A 24,864-nucleotide genomic window follows, 5' to 3' on the forward strand; every position below is an offset into this window, starting at 1 on the left:
CTCCTGTGCTTTCAAGATCTCCCTAGGAGTCAGTTCTATTTAGCACTATTGTAAAAAAATCAAATGTGTGCTTTTTAGTGAGTTAGTGGGTTGAATATGCTTGTGGAGGAATCTGACAAACAGTGGAAAATGTGGGATGGCATGGCCAGAAATGAAGTCAGGAAGAAAGGGAAAGTCAGACCTTCCATTTGGGCTCACACTGACACCAGCTCTGATGGTCTGAAGCTGTCCCTGCAGTGTGGTGAGACCAGATGGGCAGAGCCAGTCCAACAGCATGTACCACTAGTCAGTCTGTCTTTGCATTTTGGTTATTTTTGTGAGTTGGTCCAGCTCAACTTGCTCAAGAGAAACAAATCTGTTGGTTAAAAGAAGGCAAGCTGGTGACAGAGCCCAGATGAGAGCCAGAGGGATGTCTTGCTGGGAGCAGGTGAGAGCTGGCTGTTCCTCTCAGTGACAGTGCTGCAATGCCTGTGCCTCAGTGCCCATGGGGGAGGTGTAAAGAGGCCTTTGAAACCAGCTGCTCCACTTGGGAGACTTTGACAAAAGCTGCTAGCAAGTGATGCTCAAGCTTTTGCTGCAAAGGCAGCCAAGTCCTTCCAAGCACTAATGTTGAGCACAGTCTTTTCACTTTCTAGCCATCCATATTGCTCTAGTCTTGTCATCCACAGCTGACTCACATCTTAAAAAGCTGAATGTTCTTTTTGCTCCTAGCAGCTCACCTATTTAATTTAGGAAATGACTTTGTATACTGGAATGCAATTTTTTTACCTTTCCAAATAAGTAAACAGGAAGCACTAAACTATTTGTTGTTGTTCCTAAAAGTTTTGAAGCAAACAAAGAACTATTGTTGCACAGGTGGAATGTTCTAAGATGAATTCTTGCTCAAAATAGAGGACTTCTGTTATATTTTAGCACCACCCAGTGGTTTAAAAAAAGTTAAGGAATACTGGCATTTGAAGTGAGAGGCTTAGGAAACATTGAGTAAAAATAGCTTCTTGTATTTTCAGAGTATGTTGCTTTTATATTATTGGCAAATGAATGCACAATAATTTAGAGGCATACGATTTCTCCATTATCAATCAACAAGTGCTTGTCTGTGTCTGTAAATTATACTTGTAAATATAAATGCAAACCTAGCCTCCTATCTACCATACACAAAACCTTCAAATTACATACACAGATCATTCTGTGTATGTTTTTATGTTTTATCTCACACACACACACCACAACAATCTTGGAAAATAAGGTTTCTCTTGGATACATGTCCATTGTGCATAGCTAGATTGAGCATTCATAGAGAGAACAGGGGGCAATTGTTTCTTTCTCTTGTAGGTGCAAATGCCAAACTAAGGTATCAGATCACTTCAGGAAATGTGAAAGGAGTTTTTGATGTGGAACCTGAGATTGGAACTGTCTTCATTGCTCAGCCTCTGGATTATGAACAAGAACAACATTATGAGCTCCGGCTTGTAGCTTCTGATGGAAAATGGGAAAACCATACTCTTATCATCATCAATGTTGTCAATAAGAATGATGAAGCACCAGTCTTCACTCAGAATGAATACCAGGGCAGTGTCTTGGAGGAGCTCACTGATCTGCCGGTACTTGTCCTAAAGGTAAAGCAGTTTCCACAAAGCAGGACAAAACCTGGCTTTGTGTTCAGCTCAATCCCATCCATTCACACAAATCCAAAAGGATAGTACATTTAGGGTGGGTGAGGCCTGGTATTAGGACATAGCTAGCAACTTTCTGTAAAGACTAGAATAAAGTAAACCTGGTAATTTTTCGTGGTGCACTTGCTCTCTTCACCTACATAAATAGTGGCTGGTTTTGATTTTAAGGGTCTTTTTCAAACTGATTTCTAATTATTGAAAAATGTGATCATTTCCTTTACAAAGAAGATTTGGCACAGAGTAACTGTAAAAGCACAGAATGGTTGGCATGTGTACTTCATGCATGTAATGGTTAAATTTATGCTACCAAATAAATTACCAGGGATTGGTCTTTGACTCCAGCTCAGTCATCTTCATTGTTTTGTTGTTAGAGCAGCTCTTGGTAGGTCTAACTAGCAATCTCCTAAACAATCCCTTGATGCAAATCAGGAACTGGGAGCTCTCTCTGGCCTATACTGATCATCAGCTTGGATGTATGGCCTGTTTTCACTGCAGTCTGTAAACTCAGAGAGAATCAGCCTCTACTTGCCTTTGTATTCCAGCTCAAAAAATTTCACAAGAAATATCTGCTCAGCAGAACTGTTATTATTTTCACTTGTTTCTTCCTACAGTTTTTTTCTCTTTCCAAAATAAACAGGGAAGTAGAATGTATTAGTCTGTGGAGATGTCCTGGTTTTGTTTCTCTAGGCTGTACATGATATTTATTGGAAGAGTACTTGAATGACTCAAACCAATAGATGCTTGCTGTTAAAATGCACACTGTTCATTTAGCCTGCACTGTAGCAGCTGCCATTGATATGAGAAGTGTGATTTCCCTTTTTTTTTAACATAAACACTTGCCTGCTGTGGCTCCTTCCAGGTTTCTGCAACGGATCCTGACCAAGCAGCAGATCAAGCTGCCATTAGCTACTCCCTGCATGGGCAGGGAGCCGGCAGTGAATTCAGCATCGATGAGAGCACAGGTGAGATCAGAGCACACACCAGGCTAGATCGGGAGAAGCGATCCATGTGGCGCTTCCTCGTTCTTGCCACAGACGAGGGCGGAGAGGGCCTGACGGGCTTTGCAGACGTGATCATAGAAGTGAGGGACGTGAACGACAATGCACCCCTTTTCCTCTGTGTGTCGGATGGCTGTTTCACAGGCCACATCCCTGAGGGCTCTCCAGCTGACACTCCTATCATGGAAATGACAGCAGTGGACCTCGATGACCCCAAGGCTGGTATAAATGCTGTGCTGACATACAGTATCATTCAGAATGTCAAAAATGAAATTAATTTGAACTTGTTCTCAATTGATTCAGTTAGTGGCACCATTTCTACAGTGCTTGGGTCCCTGGACCGTGAGAAGGAAGACAAATACCTAGTGGTGGTTGAGGCCAGAGATGGAGGAGGGCTCACTGGGACAGGCACTGCCACTATTTTGGTGACTGACGTAAATGATCATGCTCCAGTCTTCCTGCAAAGGATCTACACAGCATTTGTCTCTGAGAATGCGAGTATTAACACTGAGGTGGCAGTGGTGTCTGCTGTGGACAGAGATGAGGGAGAAAATGCCATGGTGACATTCAGCATCGTTGATGGGGACAATGACCGCAAGTTCTCCATAGAGACAGATGAAGTCAACAACTGTGGGTTTATCAGACTACGCAAACGGGTTGACTTTGAGAAACCTCATGAGAGGGTATTCAATTTGACTGTGAAAGCAGAGGACATGGATTTCTTCAGCATTGCTCACTGTGTGATCTATGTGGAGGACTCGAATGATCATGCTCCTGTCTTCTATCCCCAGTTCTATGAAGTGGCTGCACTTGGGGAAGATGTACCAGTTGGCACCAAAATTATTCAGGTTTCTGCTGTTGACTTGGATTCTGGCCTGAATGGGAGGTTTTCTTTCCACCTGCTAAACAAGTCTGATCCAGGTGGCCAGTTCTCTTTGGCTAATGATGGGTGGCTGATGGTTGCAGGATTGCTGGATTATGAGACAGTGTCTCAGTACCAACTCATTGTGATTGCCACTGATATGGGACAGCCCCCTCTGACCGGCAGTGCCACTGTTTTGGTGACTCTGCAGGATGTAAATGACAATGGGCCAGAGTTCGAGGCACATTATAACCCAGTGGTCTGGGAAAACACAGCTTCTCCACAGGTTGTCCAAATGAATGAGACCTCCACACTGCTGTATGCCAAGGACCGGGACACTGCTGCAAACGGAGCCCCTTTCTCCTTTCGCCTCCTCAGTGATTTGGATAGCCTGACCAGCTTCAGCCTGCAGGACTTCCACAACGGCAGTGCCGTGCTCACTGCCCTGCGCACCTTTGACAGGGAGGTGCACAAGGCGTTCTACCTGCCCATCCTGATCACAGACAGCGGGATCCCACCCATGAGCTCCACCAACACGCTGACCGTGAACATCGGGGACCAAAATGACCACCCGCATTCTGCTGGCTACATGGAGTGTCTCATTTACAGCTATGATGGTAAATCACTCCTTGATGTTTGCTTCCAAGTGTGGCACAAGGCCAAAAGAGGAAGCTTTAAGTTTTACAGAAGGACTCGGTCCTGTTCTGCATCAGCTGTTAGTAGAGCTGCTACTGAAGTTTGCTTAAACCCCAACAAAGAGCAGTAGGTATGTGGGGCGCAGGTGTCTGGGCCACTTGATTTGTGGAAGAAAGTGAGCCAGCCTAGAAAAAGGATCATAACTGGCTGCTTTTCTTGGCACCTTTCTGTCAAACTTGAGTAATGGTTTCTTGGTTTCAGATACAGTTTTTCAGCAGCATTACATATCAGGGGAGAAAAAATTACTAAATTTCATGATGTTGCTGAGAAATGATGAGTCTGAATGCTGAAAACATTTTTTCTCCTCCTTAAACCTTTTTTCTTCTCCAGACTGCATTGAATTTTAGTGAATGCACTTAAACTGAACTCATATGTAAACTGCTGAAACATTCATCTAAGACTTCAGCTGAAAGATGCTGTTATGGGGGAATTTTCTGTGAGTGCTGGCTGCATGCAGTGTGAGAGGCAATTAGGCGGCAGTATTCTTGTGATCTGATGCCCCCCATAACAAGCCCATCAGGAAAATAAAACACACAGGTAAAAATATTTTGGGATGCTTGCATCCATGTTGGCTCAGGGCATTCCTTCCTCTTCTACTCTGCTCTGTGTCCTATGGTTTGATAGCACATTAAATAGATTGTCTGTTGTGGCACATTAGGAACTACTTCTGAGTAGATGCTGTTTATTTGTACTGAAGCCTTGTACTGCCTGTTGCATGATTACTCCAGTTCAGCTTATTGTTAAATTGAAACCAAGTCTGTTTCTATTTGCTGAGAAACTCCACCTGTAGCTTAAATACCAAACATTTTCATTCAAGCCTGAATTCCATTTTAGTTGTTTCTTTCATCGGTACATCGGTTAATTTTTGAGAGGTACTATTCAAGACCTCAGATCTTTGATTAATTAAAATATAAAGGAGAGACAGAATCAAAAGGCTACTATCACATTGTATGTTACATTCATATCCTGTGGGAATCAAACACCACAGCATCCTGTATACTGTCTCCTGCAAAATATCCAGTGAATGTTGCCAAAGTTGCCAGAGAGGTACAGTTTCCTCTCTGTGCATTCTGTTCCTCGGTTGTCAGGGTCTGTGCTGCTCCTTGTCATATGGTGAACTCCTGCATTTATCCTTTTTGTGTATCCTTGATTCTTTACTCAGTAGGTTTATGAATTCAGATAACTATTTCCTTCAGAAGTAAGGAGGAACCTTTCCTTCAGAAGTAAGTTTTGTAAATCCAGAAAATACTAATTTGTCCGTTTTTCTGAGAGGGTGCAAAACAAGCAGAATACATACTGCTTTCCATTTCACCCCAGTTTCACCATTTACTCAAAATGAGCCTGGCCACTGTATTTTGGACATCCTCTCTATCTTGCTATAATTTCTATCTTGCTGTAATTGCTACTGGTTTTGCCCTTTATAACCTAGTCTGCATTTTGGTTGTTTGTCCTGCCAAACATCAATCCCTGTCTAAACCACTTTGTAAGTTGGTTGAATAATGCAGATAAAATAGTGAAAATTCTCAGAGATGGCTTTTCTTTTTCATTCCCATTGCTTTTCATTGCGGTCACCTGTAGAATTAAATCTATGTAGCCATACAGCAAACATGTGACAAACAGGGCACCATGTACCATTTGTAAACCAGTGCATGCCTCTCGAGAACCACCACAACTATTTTTGTAGAGGCCTTAGGCTTATGACACATGTACTTAGACCAGAACATGTCTGTGTACATGTGAGAGCTCTGACTGTGCCACCTGTGTGCTATGTTGTTCCAGGTATTCTCCCCATGACTGTACTGGGCCAGGTCAGTGCCCCTGATGCTGATGACTGGGATCGCAAAATCTACCAATTTGAAGGGAAAACATCAAGGTATTTGGAGAGAAAAATGGGAGTTGCACAAATTTTATGGGAAAGTTGAGCACACACAAAAATCGTAGCAAGTATTTACATTGACTTTTTTTTTTTTGAAAACATGAGTACAAAAACATTTTGTTGGTTAGACACTTCTGTGTGCAGATCTCCAAAAGCCCTTCTGGGTGTGAGGCTGCAGTAAATAACACTGCCTGCCTAACCAGTCTGCTGCCCATTGCCTCATGGGCCAGAATTCTAAATTCCTGTTCACAGTCATACCTACAATCTGTATCAGTGAGCCACTACAGGAAACATACCTACTAACTTCTACATTCCTTCATCCAAGCTCTTGGTGTTTTTTCCATGTCACCATTGGTTTCAAGACCTTTTTTATACTAGATGTACAGACTTGGGTTTGTGGATTGTGACTGGGACTGAGATGTACCTGTGCCATTCAGAGGTTTTGACAGAGGTGTCACTCTCAGTGAATGTATCTACACTAGAGTTTGCACTATTTCCGAAGTTATGGCTACTGCAGCTTTAGTCTTCCTACACAGTTAATACAGCATAGCAGCAGGACAAAACCTTCATGATACACTGGTGAAGAGTCATTAGGAGCCACAGGAGACAATGTAAAAAAGTTCTGTTCTGCTCTGTCCCTTCATGAGAGAACACATCTGCTTTCTTTGATAAATAGAAAGTGGCTCAGAAAAACCACCAGTAATGATAATTAGTACTTAGCTTTTGAACTTCTCATAGCTTGTTCCTTGGCTTAACTCTTATTACAGGTACTTTATCCTTAATGATAACTCAGGTTTGCTGACTATTAAAGAAGGAACCCCACCAGGAACATACAACATAAGAGTTAGAGTAATTGATGGAGTCTGGCCAGATGTTATCTCCACTGTAAAGGTTATAGTGAAGGAAATCAAGGATGACGCCCTCCGGAATGCTGGTTCTGTACGAATAAAAGGTAAGCAGTGTGCTCAAGTACTGTCTATGTCTGCAATGTTACTGCTGTGATACTTAGAATTCTGCTTAGAATGCTCTTAGACATGGGATGAGAATTAATAGTTTTCTAGGTCAGGATTTGAAAATGCATCTTTGCATGGTTCTCTGATGCTGTGTGTGAAGGGGCATCTATGGAGAAAATAGACAGCAAGGAAAAGCTGTCTGATTTCTATACCAACTTTTAAAAACCAAGCAACTTACATTTCAGAATAAAAACTATTTGAAAAAGTGTCTGCCTGAAAATCACCAAATCCTTTCAACCTTTGTGGAAAAGTAACATCTTCTTAAACATGTTTCTGATTCTAAAGAATAATTTTTAAAAAATGGAAATTAATAAAAGTCTAAAAAAGTTTCAGAACACACAGGTTTAGCAGAAGCAAGCACAGAAAATTTCAGAGCCTAAAAATTACAATACTCCTGAACTTGCAGTTGAGTCCATTTTCTGCAACCTTATGATTTATTCTGTGCTGCTCCTCTCTTCTATTGCTACAACAGTTGCAAGAAACGGGTGTCAAATTTTCAACTGCTGTTACAGGTATCACACCAGAGGAGTTCATATCTCAGTCCCCTGAAAAACAAAGTAAATACTACCAGATGAAGAAGCTGCTTTCAGAAATTATCTCAGTTCAACTGGAAAATGTTCACATTTTCAGTGTACTGAATAGCCCAAGTCCAATCCGAGGGGTTGATGTTTGGTTTGCAGTTTATGGTCCACCTTATTTTAAAGCAGAAAAACTTAATGGCAATGTAGCATCTTCCAGAGCCTGGGTAAGTATCCATCCTGTGTATGAAACCACAGCATCTTCTCATTGTGTCTATTCAGGTAATGCCCATTGCCTAGTGAATGTGAACAATTAGAATGATTGAGAGAGTAGTGTGTGATAGTTTTAAATAGATAGCTTAAATCAGTAAAATCAGACAATCCTTTTGCACTTAGACTAAAAGTTTCAAATACTAATTTTCTGAAAGCCAGACTCCAAATACATATTAAGTCACCTAAACACAATACTCTTTTAGGACTGTCAACATGTTTTTTCTATTGAAAAGACTGTAAAACACTGTATAAAGAATGTGTTTGGCCGTTGCCTTTCTACATGATGCTTTAATGTTTCAATTTTAATTCTCTAGTTGGAACTCCCAAACCAGTCAAACATTTCAAGGTTCTAGACTTAAAAGAGCAAAGTAGTAAAAGAGCCACTCTCCAGTACAAAACCAGGTTGGAAATAGGTGTTTAAAATTTTGTAAATTTCCTTTCCCTCTAGCAAAAAAAAAAACCCAAAAAACCAAACCAAAACAAAACAAAACAAAACAAAACAAAACAAAAACCCAAAACACCCCAAACCAAGACCACCATTGAAAAGAGTTAAATTATTTGTACCAACTCATACTTGCCCGGAAAGATATTTCTTCACTATCCAGTGCCAATTCCCAGTATCTTTAAGTCAGAAATTCAGATTAAAAATATAGTTTAGATGCTGTGTAAATAATGCATCAGAACCATTAGTGATAAAAGATAAAAAAATTATCCACTCAGTCTCCAATGAATACTGACAGTATTTATGCCCTTGAAATGCTTATTCATGCTGTAATTGACTTACACCAAGGCTTTGGCCTTAACAGATGCCAGACTGAGCTGCCTTTGGCTGTATAGGGTGACGTAGACATGGGAAGGAATTGGCACAGCAACCAGTTTTGCAAATAAATAAGACTTGGGCTTTTCACTGCTGTCATTGGTGAACTCAGTGGAAAAGTCAGATGAATGCAACTAATTCTTCTTCTTCAGCTGGAAAGCATTCTGGACATAAATATCACCCAGACTGGCATTGATGAGTGTGTGACTGCAGACTGCACTCACAGCAGCGGATGCGTCAGTAAGCATGAACAGAACCATGTACCAACCATAACCACAGCTGGAAGTGTTTCACTGGTGTCTGTGACGGTCCTGAGCCATGCTGTGTGCGGCTGTGCTGCTCGGGAGAATCCTCATCTTTCCTGCTCCTCATACCAGACAAACCCTTGTCTCAATGGCGGCACATGTGTGGATACTGATTTGGGCTACAGGTTGGTAAAGCTCCATAAGGTGTGCAAACACAGTGCATGTAGTGCAGACTGTAAGGAGGATGAGTCAAAGCTGCAGGAACCATCACTTCATGGCTTCCCACTGTGGCAAATCTAAGTTTTGTTATACTTCACACACAGGTCTTGCAAAAAGAACCTCTATTCTCAGGTACATATATTAGGTACGTATATTTTATGTTCAACATAGTCTCCAGGAAAACCTTGGGAATATTCCAGGCTGCACCAGTTCCATTAATGGCCCCCTGCAAAGTGCTCTTAGTTTGTGCAGCCTGCCTTAAACATTTTAATGCTGGTAGATGTTTTAATCACATCTCTTATGTCACTTAATAACCTCTTCCCCACATTTCTTGCCTTATTTGTTTCTCCAAAAATGAGACCTCATAGATAACATAGTATAAAGATGAAAAAAAAAATTATAGGACTGTACAACATAGTATAAAGATGAAAAAAAAATTATAGGACTGCACTAGCTCAGAATTAGCCTGATCCCATTCCAGAATGTGGCTTCCAGCATGTTTGCTTAAAAATAATCATCCCAATATAGGAAAGCAGAAACACTAGCCACTGTCTTCATAGCACCCTTAGTAGGGGTGACAGCATTCAGACTGAAGCTGCAGAAGCTCTTGTCATGCTAAAGTTCTTATACTCAGGTATAATCAGACGGGGAAAATTTGGTGCCCAGAAACTCTAGGTAGGCTCTGTCACCTATCATTTGTTCAGCTCTGAGATTTCTTTGCTTTTGCTCCATTTTCAGTGGTTTTGGGTGTCATCTTTTCCTGCATCCTACCCCCATCATTCTGCTCTCAAAGGTACTAGCAATCTACGGGAAACAGAAACTCAGAAATAGGAGCCCAGCTGATCTTCCTTCCTGTCCTGCCCACTTCTGTTGTTCCTTTGGTTTCCCACTTACAGGTTCTGTTACTGTCATACTGTGGCTACTTTTTTCTACAGATTATTAAGGAAAGAACTCCAAGTGTGTCTTCTTCGATAGTGTAAAATAAATAAACTATCAAGTATCTTGCAATAAACACAAAGAGGTCAAGATTTATGACTGCCACACCCCACTTTTTCTGGGTGATATTTCCTTCCCACACCCTTCCTGCAGAGACTCTGATTGGACACAAGCAGAATTTTTTTCCCAATGAGAATAATCAACCATTGTATTACTCTCCCCAGGGAGGTTGGTTAGTTGGTTGGTTGGTTGGTTGGTTGGTTGGTTGGTTGGTTGGTTGGTTGGTTGGGAGGTGGTTTACCCAACAATGGACACTACCAGGATGCTAGGCCATCTTGTCTAGATCATTCTTTTGCCAAGAAAATTTGGACCAAATGATACTTGAGGCCCATTCCACCTGGCATTCTATGATTCTGTGATTCTTTTGCTTTTCCTGTCAGCATTACAAAGTCTTCAGACAAGCTGATAACTATGTGAAAAACATGTTTTTCTTTTTTTGTGCTGAAGATGTAAGAGGTTTTCATGGGCTTTATATATTACAACAGGTCCATCATTTACTCACAGAATATCCTTGCATAGACATAATTTAGACTAAATTTGTATTGTGTTTGTACAAACAAGTCAAAACAATTTTTGACCAAAGTTTTGCTAGTGCTTTACCTGTACTATGACCTAGGGAACATGGAGTCCTGTGTTCAAAGTGGAGAGTCCTGTTCTCAGAAGAGATCTTTGCATTTTCTGTTTGCATGGTGGAAATTTGCTTTTATTTTTTTTATTAAATAGATGCAAATGTGCTGCAAATTTTCATGGACCAGACTGCCAGCAGACAAAACACAGCTTCAGAGGCCACGGTTATGCCTGGTTCCCTCCTCTTCAGCCCTGCTTTGAGAGCCGCATCTCCTTAGAGTTTATCACTGAAGTTGCTGATGGCCTTCTGTTGTACCATGGACCAGCAGCACAAGGGCAGCCTGGAGAACAGGAAAACTTCCTTGCTTTAGGTGAGCACCTTATAGAGTATTTGTGTTTATGTGAAGGTGACATTCTACTTAGTTCATAGGTTTGGGGTTTTATTTTAAAAAAGGCTCAGTCTGGAGTCGGCTGTTGATGTTCTCTGCGCCAAGAATGTGTAGGATGTCTCTGCTTCAGCCTGCGCAACCTAAGAACGAGTCTGGACTCTTCGCTTTTCGGTCTTGAGGTTGTTTATTAACTCTTATCTATAAAATTTTCTTTCTGCCCAGCCGAGATCTGCTCAGCAAGGCAGCCACGAGCACTCTGACTGCCCCTGAGGCAGTATCGTCTTTTTATACTACAAACTATGTATATCATATTTACTTTTAATTCCCAATACCTATCACCTATGTTAGACAGTGCACTTCTACTCTAAACCAATCCCAAAGTGCCAACATCACAGCAGAAAATGGAGAACAAGAAGAAAGAAGAAGGACTAGACACGCCCTGATTCCTCCATCTTGTCCCCCTAACCCCCTCTACCAAAAATCCTAAAATCTACATTTCCACCCTGTGAATACTTTATTATTACACCATTCAAACCTGTGTGACTTTCACGTCCTCGTACAAAGCTGGCAATTTGCTGCAAGGGTCAAATCAAGCCACCAGGTGTTCTGGGCAGCATGCCAGGGTCTCCGAGCCCCCCAACGGGGTTCTCGGCAACTCTGGACATCCAAAGGGATGTGCTGAGTTCCCACAGCTCAGAAAGTTACTTCTGGAGAATAAGGAGAATGCACGATAGTTTGCCAGTATGCCTAATTCATATCTTTGTGTCACTGTTAGAAGCCGGACTTTTTTTAAGCTGTCTAAAGATCTTCTCCAACTAAGATCTAACTGCAACAGTCAATTCAACTTCATTTGAATGGGAACATGGTTACTGCGTATCCAATAAGAGTCTTTCCTTTGCAGAACTCTCTGGTGGTGTCCCATCTCTGACCGTGAGCCACAGCTCTGGTGAGCTTTTCCTGCAGCTGTCACAAAAAGTTAATGTTGCAGATCGCCGCTGGCACAATATTAAAATTATAAATGATGGAAAGGCAAGTGTAAATATGGCACAGGCAGTCCTGTGTAAGCATTAATTAATGTACCTAGTTGTTCCTTCCAAATCCTTCCTCCCTTCTGTAGAACTCAGTCAATGAATTTTCCATCATCTCTGAAATGGCAGGGGTAGAAGTTTGTCAGTTCAGATATCCTCTTAGTCTTGAAGCAGTGAAGCAAAACAAGGCCTGGAGAAGTCTGGAGAAGACTGATCCAGTCTTCTGGAGACTGATCCAGTCTCCAAGACTGGAGAAGTCTGATCCAGTTATGAAACTGGCCATGTTATTTCCTTTCTTTAGTTATCCTGCCTGCTGCTTAGACAACAGAGTTGTGATAATCCAGGGCCTAAATGTTTGCTGATGTGATTGGGTGAAATATTTGTACTTTATCTGAGCAAGGAGCCCTGCCCCAGCAAGAGACTTTAGATGTGTAGCACAAAGGACGTAGATGCACTTTTGTGTACAGGGAATATCTTGCTGATACAACACTGCTGAAGGCATCTGCTAGGCTCCCCCTTCTCTCCCACATAAGACAAGCCAAAGGGCAGGTCAGGGTATGGGATGCAGCCTGACAGACTTTCTGCTCTGTTAAGTTATCTCTCTGTGTTCTGATCTTGCAGAAAACTCCAAGAATGTCCTGTGTTCCCTCTACTATGCCAATGACTTGGCATGGTCATGGCCGTCAGATCTTTCTTTTAGTTACATGCCATGTGCAATAACTTTCCAGATTAGTATGTGGAGTATTTTATTATTTTAACAAAGTTTCCTGCAGTGTAATTGCTAGTTACTATTCTATCTTCTGCTAAGTGAAAGAAAATATGGAATTAAAATATATGTATGTCTCTGGATATAATTGTTTTAAATAATGCCTTTTTCTAGGAAGTGAAGCTGATTCTTGACAACTGCATGAATATCTCAGTTAGAGACAATGGCAGTGTCACTAAGAAGATTTCCCAAATGGATCTGTCTACCTGTGAAGCCTCTGGAGAGATTGTGGGATCTCAAAGGTAAACAAAAAAACCAAAACAACAAAACAAAACAAAAACCCCGCACCAAACAAGCAAACAAAAACCAACCAAAAAACCAACAAAAAAAAAATTGAAACACAACTACTCAAAAGAGTTACAGAAAAAGGTGAGGGTGGGGTGGTGAAATCAGCCAAGCTGCTGTATTTTGCATGGCACTAATTCTTTCTTTCCCTCCCTCCTCTCCAGCATGGGAAAGCTCTTCAGTGGCCATCAGCCCCTGCAGCTGGGGGGAGTTAAGAAGACCTTGCCTTACCGTGACTCCCAAAGGCACTTCAGAGGGTTTGTGGGCTGCATACGCAACGTCATCGTTGACAGTAAGGTAGGGCCACAGAGATCACTTTTGGGTTTACTGCTGATAATTGTAAGCACCTGCTGTGATGGTTTTCTTTGACCTTTTCCAGGTCTATGATTTAGAGCACCCTGCAGAGTCCCTGAACAGTGCTCCAGGCTGTGTCCTTATGGATGAGATGTGTCAGAGTGGTGGGATGGCCTCCTGTGGCACCCATGGCAAGTGTGTTGGTGGCTGGGATTTCTTCCACTGTGACTGTTCCCCAGGATATGCTGGATTAGCATGTGAAAAAGGTACTGCAAGTTCTAGGGAGAAATTTGTGGTGAGGATCTGTGGAAGCAGCATCAGACACTCTGTTCTAGTGTTCAAAGTCATACTGCCATGACTTTAAACTGAATAGAATAGCAACGGCATGCTGTACTCTGGGAATGATTGAGATCTTCAAAGATGTAAAGATCCTACTAATTCTTGTTAATTAAAGATAATGTCACAGATGAGGGTTACGTTTAGAGCTGCTTTATTTTGCAAGGTAGGGAAATGGTCAGACAAGTTGTTTTGTCATTTTTATCACCATCCTATTTCTCAGTGGCGAAAAGGGAAATATTCTGCATTGTGCCTCTTTCCTCTGCTCACACTGATTCCAAAATGAAGTTTAATGAACATATGAAACCTGTGGACATAACCCTCATGTTATCTTCAGACTCCATTTCCCATTTGTGAAGTGGTGATAATTGCATTTGCATGTCATTAGAATGAATTGCAAGTTGAGCAATGTCCCTAGACCAGAGCAGTGAGTGTATGTGGGGGCATAATATCAGGCTGCCTGCAACAAATGTGTTATCCTGTACAAAGCCAGCATGAAATAGGTATCAGAGAACAAAAGCTTCCCGTGGTGGATGATGAAAACCTCAGAAATGTTGTAAGAAAGTGGAAAATTTTAGCACAATTCAAAAACTTACGAAATAAATTATTTAACTCCTAGTAGCCCACATCCATGTTTGGGGTACAGGGGATATACACCTGAAGTTGCCTTTGTCCCCTCTATATTAAAACTCTCATCAGCCAAGCAGGAATCAGAAGTGAGTGACAGATGTTTATTGGGACTTCACCTGCCTTTAGGTACAAGGTACAAACAACATGGTTGATCATAACAGTCTGTAAAGAGCACCAGTGCCTTGTAACTCTGGGGGTTTTTGTTGGGAGAGAATTGTCCCCCTCAGTCCTGTAGTCTGAGTGAGCTACAGGTGAGGATGAGCAGCAGAGAGCAGCTGGAAAGGAGTGCTTACAAGCTAGTGTTGGATCAATATGTTGGAATTAATGAACAGGACAATGGTGCATTACACATATCCTTTCAGCTCAATGCACTCAATTTTCCTTCTTGTATACAGAACAGTAATACCCTATGCAGGCAGCCAGACCCTCTCTTCTTTCTCCACCTGCCGCACAAGACTTAAAAAGTGTGACAGTAAATTACTCAGGTGAAGCCCTGTCTGTCCAATGAGGGGGAGGACTGGAATTATAACTGTCATGGTCTAGGCCTGGAGCATTCACTGTTTAAAGTGTTCATAAGGACCAAAAAATTGGTTAATATAGTTAAGCTATTTGTATTACAGACAGATATACTGGTTTGTAAACATCTGCCTGGATTCAAATCCTACTCTGTTTTGCATTATTTTAAATACTGCTTCAAAAGCCCAGTGGCTGTATTGGTTCTACCCCTCATTACTGTGGGACGAACCAAGGGCTCAGAATGCAGTTGTTCAAGATCTGTGAGTCATATCCTGATGTAACAGAAAAACTTTGATTGGCACCAACTTCTAATATATTGGGCTGCAAAATGCTGGTGTGCAGCTGGTGCTTTCATAAATGACTGTGACATGCTCACAGCAAGGAGCAGACAGCTGAGGACAGGAGTCACTGGAGCATCCCAGGAAAACCCATGCCTACTCATCAGCTAGAACCTGTAGCTGCAGAGACAGTGAATAAGAAAGAACTGGGTTAAGAAAAATAATGTGGGGGGGAAAACATAGAGGAGAAAAGAAAACATGCTTCAAGAAAGGAAAGAGAGAAGACCAACAGTGAAAGGAAAAGAGAGTGCAGAAATTAAGTCTCTTGATCATTTGATATTTCATGTCCTGGGAACCAAACTAAATGCCCCAGGATGAGCTGGGTACTCTTTGGATTTCTACTGGCACAGCACTGACATCTGATGAGCTGTTGGTGACCCAGTGTCTGTCCTGTCTGTTAACTAACTTGAACTATCTCTTCATCTGGTGAAAAGAAATTTCTTTTTTTCAACTAAGCTTGGCCCAAAACAGATCTACAATTGCTGTCAGCTAATGAGACTGAAATAGGTGCCTTCTATGCAAGAGCATCAGGGCATGGGTAGTTTAGTGGCGTTTGATTTCCACAGAAGTATGCAGTGCAACTTCATCACACTCTGTGCTGGACCCTGGGTTCCTCAGAGGGATAGGGAAACAAATAATTTCAGTGCATTTTCCCTAGTTAAAATAGTAAACACTAGCTTAATCTCCCTTTGTAGTAAAAAAAGTCCTGTGCCTACCCTGAGGTTTTCTCTTGTGCCAACTGAAAAGGAAGTAAAGTGCATATTTTCTAACAGTGGGGGTATTAACCACTGGACTAAACTACTAAAGGAAACACCTGATTCTTTTCTTTGGTTGGTTTTTTGGGGGGTTGTTTGGTTTTTCTATTTTTCAGATCAACTTGAGCTACATTACTGAAAAACATGCTTCAGATTTTAAAAAACCCAAAGTGATTTGGGTACAGTGTAGGAGTGATTGGGAAGAACATATGGGTTGTAACAGGCAGACTGCAAGAGACAGTATCTAATTGTCCCTTTCCTGCCTAAATTCTGAATCCTAGATTTGTTGGTTTTCTCTTAATTCCCTCTGAAGTGGGACAGAGGTTGCTTTCCACGATGCTTCATTGTATTGCCAAAATTCCTTAAGATCTAAAACTGTGACATTCAGAGCTAGTAAATTCTCCAAGAGCAGAAATCTGAGGGAGCAGCCATTTCATTTTCACTTTGATTTTGTGTGCTGTGCTCAGTTCTTCCAGAATGGGCTTTTGGAAGGGACAGCTGGATCCATTATGAGCCAAGGAGCACCCGCAGCACCCGCAGCACGCGGGTCCAGCTGCTGGTGCGCACCCGCATCTCCCACAGCACCCTGCTCAGCTTGGCCTCTGCTGATGGCAACGGGCACATCCGACTGGAGGTGAGCAGAGCTGCTTTGCTTGAGGCTCTCAGTTTGTCATGGAGTACCACAGCGAGAGAAAAACATGCAGTTTCTGGTTAAAGGCACTTGTTCTGTCATGTAATAAAGAGCGAGAATTTTCCATATGAGGGTAACTACTCTCATTTGTGTTGTCCTTCTCAGTATTACTCTTGGCAATAAATTCTAGTTTGCACTGCCCATAAAATGTCCATGTGATGCATGTGAATGAAGAACATTGTTCTGCTTGTCCTGCTTGCTTTTTCCCTTGGCTTCTCTCTTTCCATGGAGTACCACAGCGAGAGAAAAACATGCAGTTTCTGGTTAAAGGCACTTGTTCTGTCATGTAATAAAGAGCGAGAATTTTCCATATGAGGGTAACTACTCTCATTTGTGTTGTCCTTCTCAGTATTACTCTTGGCAATAAATTCTAGTTTGCACTGCCCATAAAATGTCCATGTGATGCATGTGAATGAAGAACATTGTTCTGCTTGTCCTGCTTGCTTTTTCCCTTGGCTTCTCTCCTTCCCTGTCTGTCAAACTTGCCTCTACGTTTCTGTAGCTGTTGAAAAAAGCTGTGTGGACTATACTAGCCAGAGAGAGGCTAATTATTCTAATTGAAACAGGAGGGTCAGCTGGGAAGACTTAGAGGTAGCTATCAACAGGGAGAAGACTGATTAAAAAGTTCATGTGAGTTACAAGAGTGGCCTGTAAAAAAAAAGAGTTGATAATTCCTCCACCTGTAGTTTTCTTGTGGTAACTTTTATCTGGGAATAAAGCACTTAAAAACAAGAATGCCATTTCCATTTTAAAAACTCACTCACATCCATTTCTTGAGGCAGGACTGTGTAATAACATTTAGAAGTGCAATTTTGTTATTAAAGTCTTCATCATCTTCTTCTAGGTGGTTGAGGGTTTCTTTAGTGTTAACTTCAGTTTGGGGGACAAAAACCACTCTTTGAGACTGAGAACATTACGTATAAACAATGGCCAGTGGGTTCTTCTGACCATGGAGCGCTACAACAATGAATTTACCCTGCGCGTTAACAGTGGTGGAGGGGATCAGGAAGTCACCTCTGTCTTGGGTGTGAATGGATGGTTTGAAATGGATTGGGCAAGCATCGTGCTAGGAAACCGCCTTCCCAGTCATTCAGAGAATGATTTCCAAGGTAAGTGATATGATGAATGCCTAATAGGGGAGAATTAAAGCCTGAAAGTGGCATCTTTGAGTATATTGGACAGTCTACAACCCAGGTAACAATTTCCATATGGACTACTATGCCCTTCCTTTACTGGGGAATTCAATATTCAACCCTACATGCCATTGTATCTGGTTCAGAGATGTGAGATTTCCTGTAAATATAAAAAAAAATAGCGCTTCAATTTTTTGTTTCATGTAATCATAGAATGGGTTGGAAGAGGTCCTAAAGATCATTTTGTTTCAAACCCTCTGGCAGAAGCACTTCTACTAGATCAGGGTTTCTCATGCCTCAAGCAGTGTACTCATGGTGTGATCTTCACTCCTGTTTTTGTCTTGGAAGGATTTAAGGAACAGGCAACACAATTTTTGGCAGGAAGAGAAAGAATTACAAGGCAATTTGTGGTGCTCTCTCCATTTCGTGAGGTTGAGTGCTGACACTGAGATTGTCATTCAACAAGAAGACAGCTTTTCCCATTCTATTGCTTTTTATTCAGCCCCACTTTTAAGATTATATCTTAAATCTAGATTACTTTAGTGGAGCTGTTCTGATTCATAGCACCATTCTGCTGAACTGTGGTATTGGTACAGTGCAGCTTTCCTGCAGAAGTATTGTCAATCTGTAGATTGACCAGAGCACAATAGAAACATATTCTGTAGCTCTCCTAAAATAAACCTGAGGAGTATAAGGATATTTTTAAACAATGTTTTAAGTTTTCTTCAATGCTCTAAGTTCTCCTGCTTATGTGCTGGGGGCAAGGTTTGAGGTGGGGAAGAAGCTAACTGGATGTGCTCCTGTGCGTGCTCCTGTGCTTTGTTGCAGGCTGTATGCGCGATGTCCGGCTGGATGGACAGCCGCTCCTCGTGGAGGGCAGGAGCACAGAGTTCGGACTGATTTTGAGGCGGCAAGGGGTCACCATGGGGTGCCACTCCAGTGCCTGCAGCAGCCAGCCCTGTTACAGCCCCTTCCTTTGTGTAGACCTTTGGAGAAAATATGAGTGCCGGTACATGAAGCTTTTGTTTTCATCCAGGGATGTCTGGGAAGCTCTGTCTTTCCACCTTTGAGCAGGCAGCTTGTTTCTAACAGTGAAATTCCCTGCGGCTGCTGGCCGGAGAGGGCCATTCTGAGCACAAATTCTTTCCATCTCATCTCCTGTCATGGACTAGACTTGCCTTTCTCTGCAAGTCTAATATGCATAAAAATTACTAATTACTCCACATTGTGAGAAGATCACCAGAAGGCCAGTGAGAAAATTAAATGTCCTTTAATAAAAGGTGGATTGCAAAAGCTTTGGTCTGTCCTCTGTATGAAAATACCAATATAGTGTATATATACACTTACAGTGTATATAGACAGTGTGTGTGTGTATATACACATCAATATATATGTACATATATATAAAATATATTTTATAAATAGACATGTATATTGCAAATACAATACATATTTACATACATTTCCTGTAAACAAGTTGAAATTAATCATAATTAGTGTGAAACAATGAGACTTTCAAAATTAGTTTGTCATAAAACTGGATTCTAGAATTGGCTTCCCAGGGCCAGAGCCAAAGCCCAACAGCTGTTATGCTACACAGTAAGTTTCTTCTATTTATTAAAATATGCAAATCAAAATATAGGCATTTCTGTTTAAAAAACCCAAACATAAATACACACAGGACTGAGAGGAGGAGTCATTTGAATTCTCAGAATTCAGACAAAATTTGGCACTTGTGAAATTTGGTGATTCTTTGCTAGAAGAGGCTGTGAGATGGTTTTAAGTGTGCTTGGGGACACTCCTTTCTTCAGACTGCTTCTGAAAGAACAATATGAAGTCTCTGCCATTTTTTCAGTAGAATTTTTTCTTTGGATTGCAGAAAGAAATCTGTGACCTCACACTATACCTCCAGGGCCTCTCCAATGACACGCAAGAAGAAATCAATCCAAAAAGACAAGACAAGTCATTCTGAGGAGGTCAATGATATTTCTCACCAGGGTCCAAAGGAACATTACTAAACTTATACCACGTGCTCGCTAGCTCTCTGCCTATTGATCTCAGCTGTCCATTTTCTTTCAGGGGCTTTGATTAGAACATGGATTGAGAAAAAGTGTTAGTCAGAAAATGGTGGCTCACTCTTTTAAGGGAAGAGTGAAGCTCTTCTGCATATCTTCTGGATCAGGAAACCAGAACATGTGTTCATGTTTTCATTAGTCTACTAGTTCACTAAGTTAGACTTTCCACGTATTTCAAACTTGCAATGTGGATTTGTGGTTTGCTTGAGAATAATTAAACTTTACTTTAAAGAAACATTAACAAACTGCACAAAACAACACACAGCTCCAGATGCTTTGCTTGCCTATAAGATACCATCTGCTTTGGTTGTTCAGGTGCCCAGCTGGGAAAGTAGAAGTGACTGACACCCTTACAGGGCTCAGACACTGTACCTCATCCCCTTGTGGACACTGGACCTGTAGGAATGGGGGTACCTGTGTGGCTCAATCCCAAGACAAGACTATCTGCCAATGCCCTGAAGGTTACAAGGGAAGATGGTGTGAAATTAGCCAGGTGAAGGCTGGAAGACCTGTTGGACTAAGCTCTGGCTCTATTCTGGCAATCAGCATGTGCCTCCTTGTCTTCCTAGGTAGGAGATCATGTACCCTTCTTCCTTATTTTTAATCTTGTACCTTTTTCCACTGAAATAAGTCTGCTTTACCTTTGAGTGTTGTGATCAGTATTTTGCTTTTTCTGGAGATCACTATTTGAGGAAGCTAAGAGACAGACATCAGCACACAGTTACAGTTTACTTGCTTTGAAGACAGTTCTAGCAAAGTTACGACTTTTCCAGTCACTTACTTTCAATCCTTCTTAAGTAAGAGCTTTCCATCTTTGTGTGCAGCTCTGTGTGCAGCTACATCCATTTGAAATTCCCACCTGCCCTGAGCCCTTACATTTATAGTAGGTAGAACCTACAGCTACATATGCTCTTCACATATTAGGAAAGAAGAGATCTAGAAAGTTCATGGTCTTAAAAGGCAAGCCTCATTAAAAGCATGGGCACAGAGAGATGTTCACAGTGTGTCCTTTTTCTGCTGCACTTTGGCTGAAAAATTAGTAACACCATAAATTAATAATACCATAAAACTGTGTTCATGATACCATAAAACTGTGTGCAGTTGATAAACTGCACAGACATCTCATAATAGCAAAGACTCCAGGATTATATTACACTTGTAACCTTCATTAAAACAGTGGTTTACTTACTTTGGGTGTCTTATTTACTCAGGATTGGTGAAAGGCCAGAGATTGGCCAAAATGCCTTCTATTTAAATGGATTCCTTTAGGTAAGTAAAATACCCTTTTAATGAAGTTTATGATGTAATATACATAGATTATTCTTTACATTCATGAATTTTAGTTGTTTATATGTTAATAATACTCATTTCTTATCTGCAAATTTAGTTGTCAAATTAAGAGTTGATTTAATATCTCAGGAATTATATAACTACTTGTTTATCATGCAACATACACTGTCATACGTCATATAACAAATATGTGTCTTTATTTCTTCCAGCACTCTTGGTTTCCTACACAGTGTGGAGTCAGTGGGGAAGTTCAGGGTTTCGGAAAGGAGGAATTTACCACATTCCTGAAGAGCGTGAAAGCTGGGAGGATGTTAGAGAAAATGTCTTCAATTATAATGAAGAAGGAGGTGGAGAACGTGACCAGGTATGATGCAGCTTCAATGTAGCTTTGCAAATCCAACATCTCTTCACTTTCCTTTCCCAGACCTTTTAGTTAACTTCTTATCAAATTGGCTTTTTTCTTCTTCTTTTTTTTACCTGAAATCCTCTTAAGTGGGAGGTTTCTATTTCAGCCCCATCTGTACCTTTAATGATGCTGGTCATGTGTGCCCACTTTCAAGGGTGAGCTTTGGACACCTCATTGTTGATTTAGCTGAAAATTATCATTACACAAAGGGATTTGGTATGATCTGAACTTCGTCCTCTGAACTAGGCACTCTCTTCTTCAGCTTGTAGAAAACTCACAGAATTCAGTCTTGTGTTGCCTTGTGTTGTAAAACATTTTTTCAATCAGTTTCCTTTTGAGTTGTTTCTCTCTGATATTTGCATTCTCTTTGTTTCCAGAATGCTTATGATATAGATGAACTGAAGAAACCTCTCCATAAAATTCCCCGCTCCTCCTTGCGAGCAGCTGCTCCACACTCCAGGACACCAACTGGCCCAAAAAGAGACTCACTCCCCAGACATGCACATCAAAAGCAATCAATATCAGCTGTTACCAGCATCCCAGACTTCAAGGAATATGTTTCTCAAATCATACAGGATGCAGACAATGATCTAAAGAGTCTTCCAGCTGACACTATTCATTTTTACTGCTTGGAAGGGCAATGCTCTCTAGCAGGGAGCCTTAGCTCATTAGATTCCATCAGTGGGGATGAAGATCTAAGTTACAATTGCCTCCAAGAGTGGGGGTCAAAGTTTGAGAAGCTTAAAGAACTCTATGCAGTATCAAATGAAAATTTATAACCAGAGTTAAAGGAACTTGACACATTGTCATGACATATGGACACTACTTTTAAAAATGCCCTTTTTTATATATAAGTTACATCAAGTAACTTACATGATGCAAGTTTTTAGGTACAATAGCATGAAAATCTCACTTTTCCCAGGAGTGATAATCTGAATAATCTTTTTATATGCACTGTACAAAGTTATTTCATTTATATAAGTGCAAAGATTTTTAAAGCATGAATTTTTTTGAAAACTTTGGAACGTAGGATAGCTATAGAATAGTATTATAATATCCTTTTTTACTTGTGTAGACCACAGTGACTTACTAGAATTATCCTGGATGCAAGAACTTGAATTATTTTCTCCCTAGTATTAATGTGAAACCTATCAGGCAGATAACAATGCATAGGGCATTCTTTTTTAAAATGGAATCAATTTTAGACTGTGAAATAATTGTTACCAATGTTAAATATAAAACATTGACAATTTCTGGTTTCTTTTCAGCTTTTATTGTATCCTCCTAAACTCTGCTCTTCTGTGACATGACACACACCACCTCACTCACAGACTGCCCAACTCTGTGGGAGTTTTTCTGTCTGACCCTTTTTCTAACTACCTATTCCAAGGGGAAAAGAGTAGCAAGATCCCATCTGTGAACATGACTTTGTGACAATTTTACACTCTTAAAGGCAGTTGTAAGACCTGGAAAAAGTTTATTTTCAGTAAACTCTTATGTCCAACTTTTCACATGGAACCCTTCTTCAAAGAGTGCAGCTGGAAAACAGAAGAGCTGATAGCAAGTGTGAAGACAAGACAGAAGGGCATCCAGGCAAAAGTTGGAATTGAATTCTTTCAATCAGGACAGTCATTGTAAAAGTTAGGATCCTCAAAACAGAAAGCATGGGAAACCTAGTCTCTACTTCTTTGTCTCCTCCTGCTCTCCAAAAAACAACTGGTTTTAGTATGGAAAAAAGGGAATCAGAAGCTTCTGAAATCTGGCATTGACTTGAACACTCACCTCTGTGACCATGGGCAAATCACCTTGTTCTTTCCCTTTCTCTCTTAACTCTCTGAACCTGGGGCTCCCCTCTTGGGCAGCTCCCAATGCATGGGGTGATGTGTGAATGTTAACAGGTGCTTACAGAGTGCTTGTAAGCTCTGAAGCACCAAGGGGTTTTTAACTGTTTTCAACTCAGTGGGATTTTTTAATTACCATGATATTCAACATTTGTTTTTTTATCATAGTCTTGACACTTGCTTTGATTTATTATTAATGTTTTAAAATTAGATCTTTCATCACTCTTCATCATTTTACTTGGCATAGAGAATGCAAATGTAAATTAGTTTTGTACCTAGAGGGAAGATTTTGATACTATTAGAACAAATAGTTTAGATCAAAAATAAACTGAACAAAAGTACCATGTGAACTGAATGAAAAAATTTGTAGTCATTTAATAAAATTATTTGTGTAAATGACACTAAATTAGTAATATTTATTAGAAAGATTTGGAGAAGGAGTCACCATGAGCCACTCCTTCATGCCCAAACCTCACATGGCTGGGCACTGATCGTTCTTATGAAGTCATAAAAAATAAATAGGGTGGATATATTAGCATACAGCCACATCTTGTTTAATGTAAATTTTTCCTCCTTTCTAAAGCTATATGTGTAGTGTGGTAAGAAACTACAACATTTCTTACACCAAGGCATATTAATACATGATTGCTGCAAATGAAAACTGCTGAGCCACAGAACTTCAGTACAGTGACTCTTCCAAGTGTTGAATTCTTACAACATTTTAATGAAGTGGATATACATTTTTATTGCTCTTTATTAAGTTGCATCTTCTGAACTTGGTATCAAGTAAAACTTAGCATCATTATTGGTAAACTATCTCTTCCAAAAGAGACTAATTTGAACAATGTGCTACAAATCATGCTAACAGACTATGATCTCCCTGAGGGTTATTTTGTAATTCATATTCTGAAACTGAACATTTTACGTTTGGATGCATTAAACAATAACTCAGGAAAGCTGAAGCAGTAGTTAATTTTTTCCCTCAAATAACTGAACACACAAAGTAACATGCACAACAAAAGATCAATTGCATTGAACTCAGGACATGTAATGGATTTCTCTCCTCATGGAAGGTGAGAAAGAAGAACTTTCCTCTATCTCTTTGGGTCACTTATAGCATGAATGCTTATAGCTGAGAGGTGCACATGACAGCCCCAAGAGGCACACTATTTGCCTAAAAGCGTGGTCCAAACACTTCTTGAACTGCCAGGCTTGGTGCTGAAACCACTTCCTTGGGTAGCCCATTCCACTGCCCAACTACCCTCTGCCTGAAAAACTTTTCCAGAACTGTAATATTATTGTATGTAATCATATATCTACATTGCAAACTCCTGTGCA

At 40.8% G+C, this 24,864-nt stretch overlaps 1 protein-coding gene across 1 annotated transcript in view; it reads left to right on the top strand.

Moving 5' to 3' along the window:
- The window catches only part of LOC102032385 (neural-cadherin-like), a 42,939-nt gene extending 18,457 nt beyond the window's left edge, over window positions 1–24,482 (top strand). Inside the window, exons 16-32 of the mRNA XM_031058522.1 lie at window positions 1,333–1,616; window positions 2,533–4,150; window positions 6,009–6,102; window positions 6,873–7,057; window positions 7,631–7,863; window positions 8,879–9,156; window positions 10,910–11,124; window positions 12,044–12,171; window positions 13,051–13,178; window positions 13,386–13,518; window positions 13,601–13,781; window positions 16,558–16,724; window positions 17,626–17,890; window positions 18,743–18,923; window positions 20,305–20,558; window positions 21,489–21,643; window positions 22,063–24,482. Of these exons, the coding sequence (XP_030914382.1) occupies window positions 1,333–1,616; window positions 2,533–4,150; window positions 6,009–6,102; window positions 6,873–7,057; window positions 7,631–7,863; window positions 8,879–9,156; window positions 10,910–11,124; window positions 12,044–12,171; window positions 13,051–13,178; window positions 13,386–13,518; window positions 13,601–13,781; window positions 16,558–16,724; window positions 17,626–17,890; window positions 18,743–18,923; window positions 20,305–20,558; window positions 21,489–21,643; window positions 22,063–22,464 (4,901 nt within the window). The 3' untranslated portion in view covers window positions 22,465–24,482. The remainder of the gene's footprint in view (window positions 1–1,332; window positions 1,617–2,532; window positions 4,151–6,008; window positions 6,103–6,872; window positions 7,058–7,630; window positions 7,864–8,878; window positions 9,157–10,909; window positions 11,125–12,043; window positions 12,172–13,050; window positions 13,179–13,385; window positions 13,519–13,600; window positions 13,782–16,557; window positions 16,725–17,625; window positions 17,891–18,742; window positions 18,924–20,304; window positions 20,559–21,488; window positions 21,644–22,062) is intronic.
- The last annotated feature ends 382 nt before the right edge of the window (window positions 24,483–24,864 follow it).

Source organism: Geospiza fortis, unplaced genomic scaffold, assembly GCF_000277835.1.
Source record: "Geospiza fortis unplaced genomic scaffold, GeoFor_1.0 scaffold7, whole genome shotgun sequence".
NCBI classification, from domain to species: Eukaryota; Metazoa; Chordata; class Aves; order Passeriformes; family Thraupidae; genus Geospiza; species Geospiza fortis.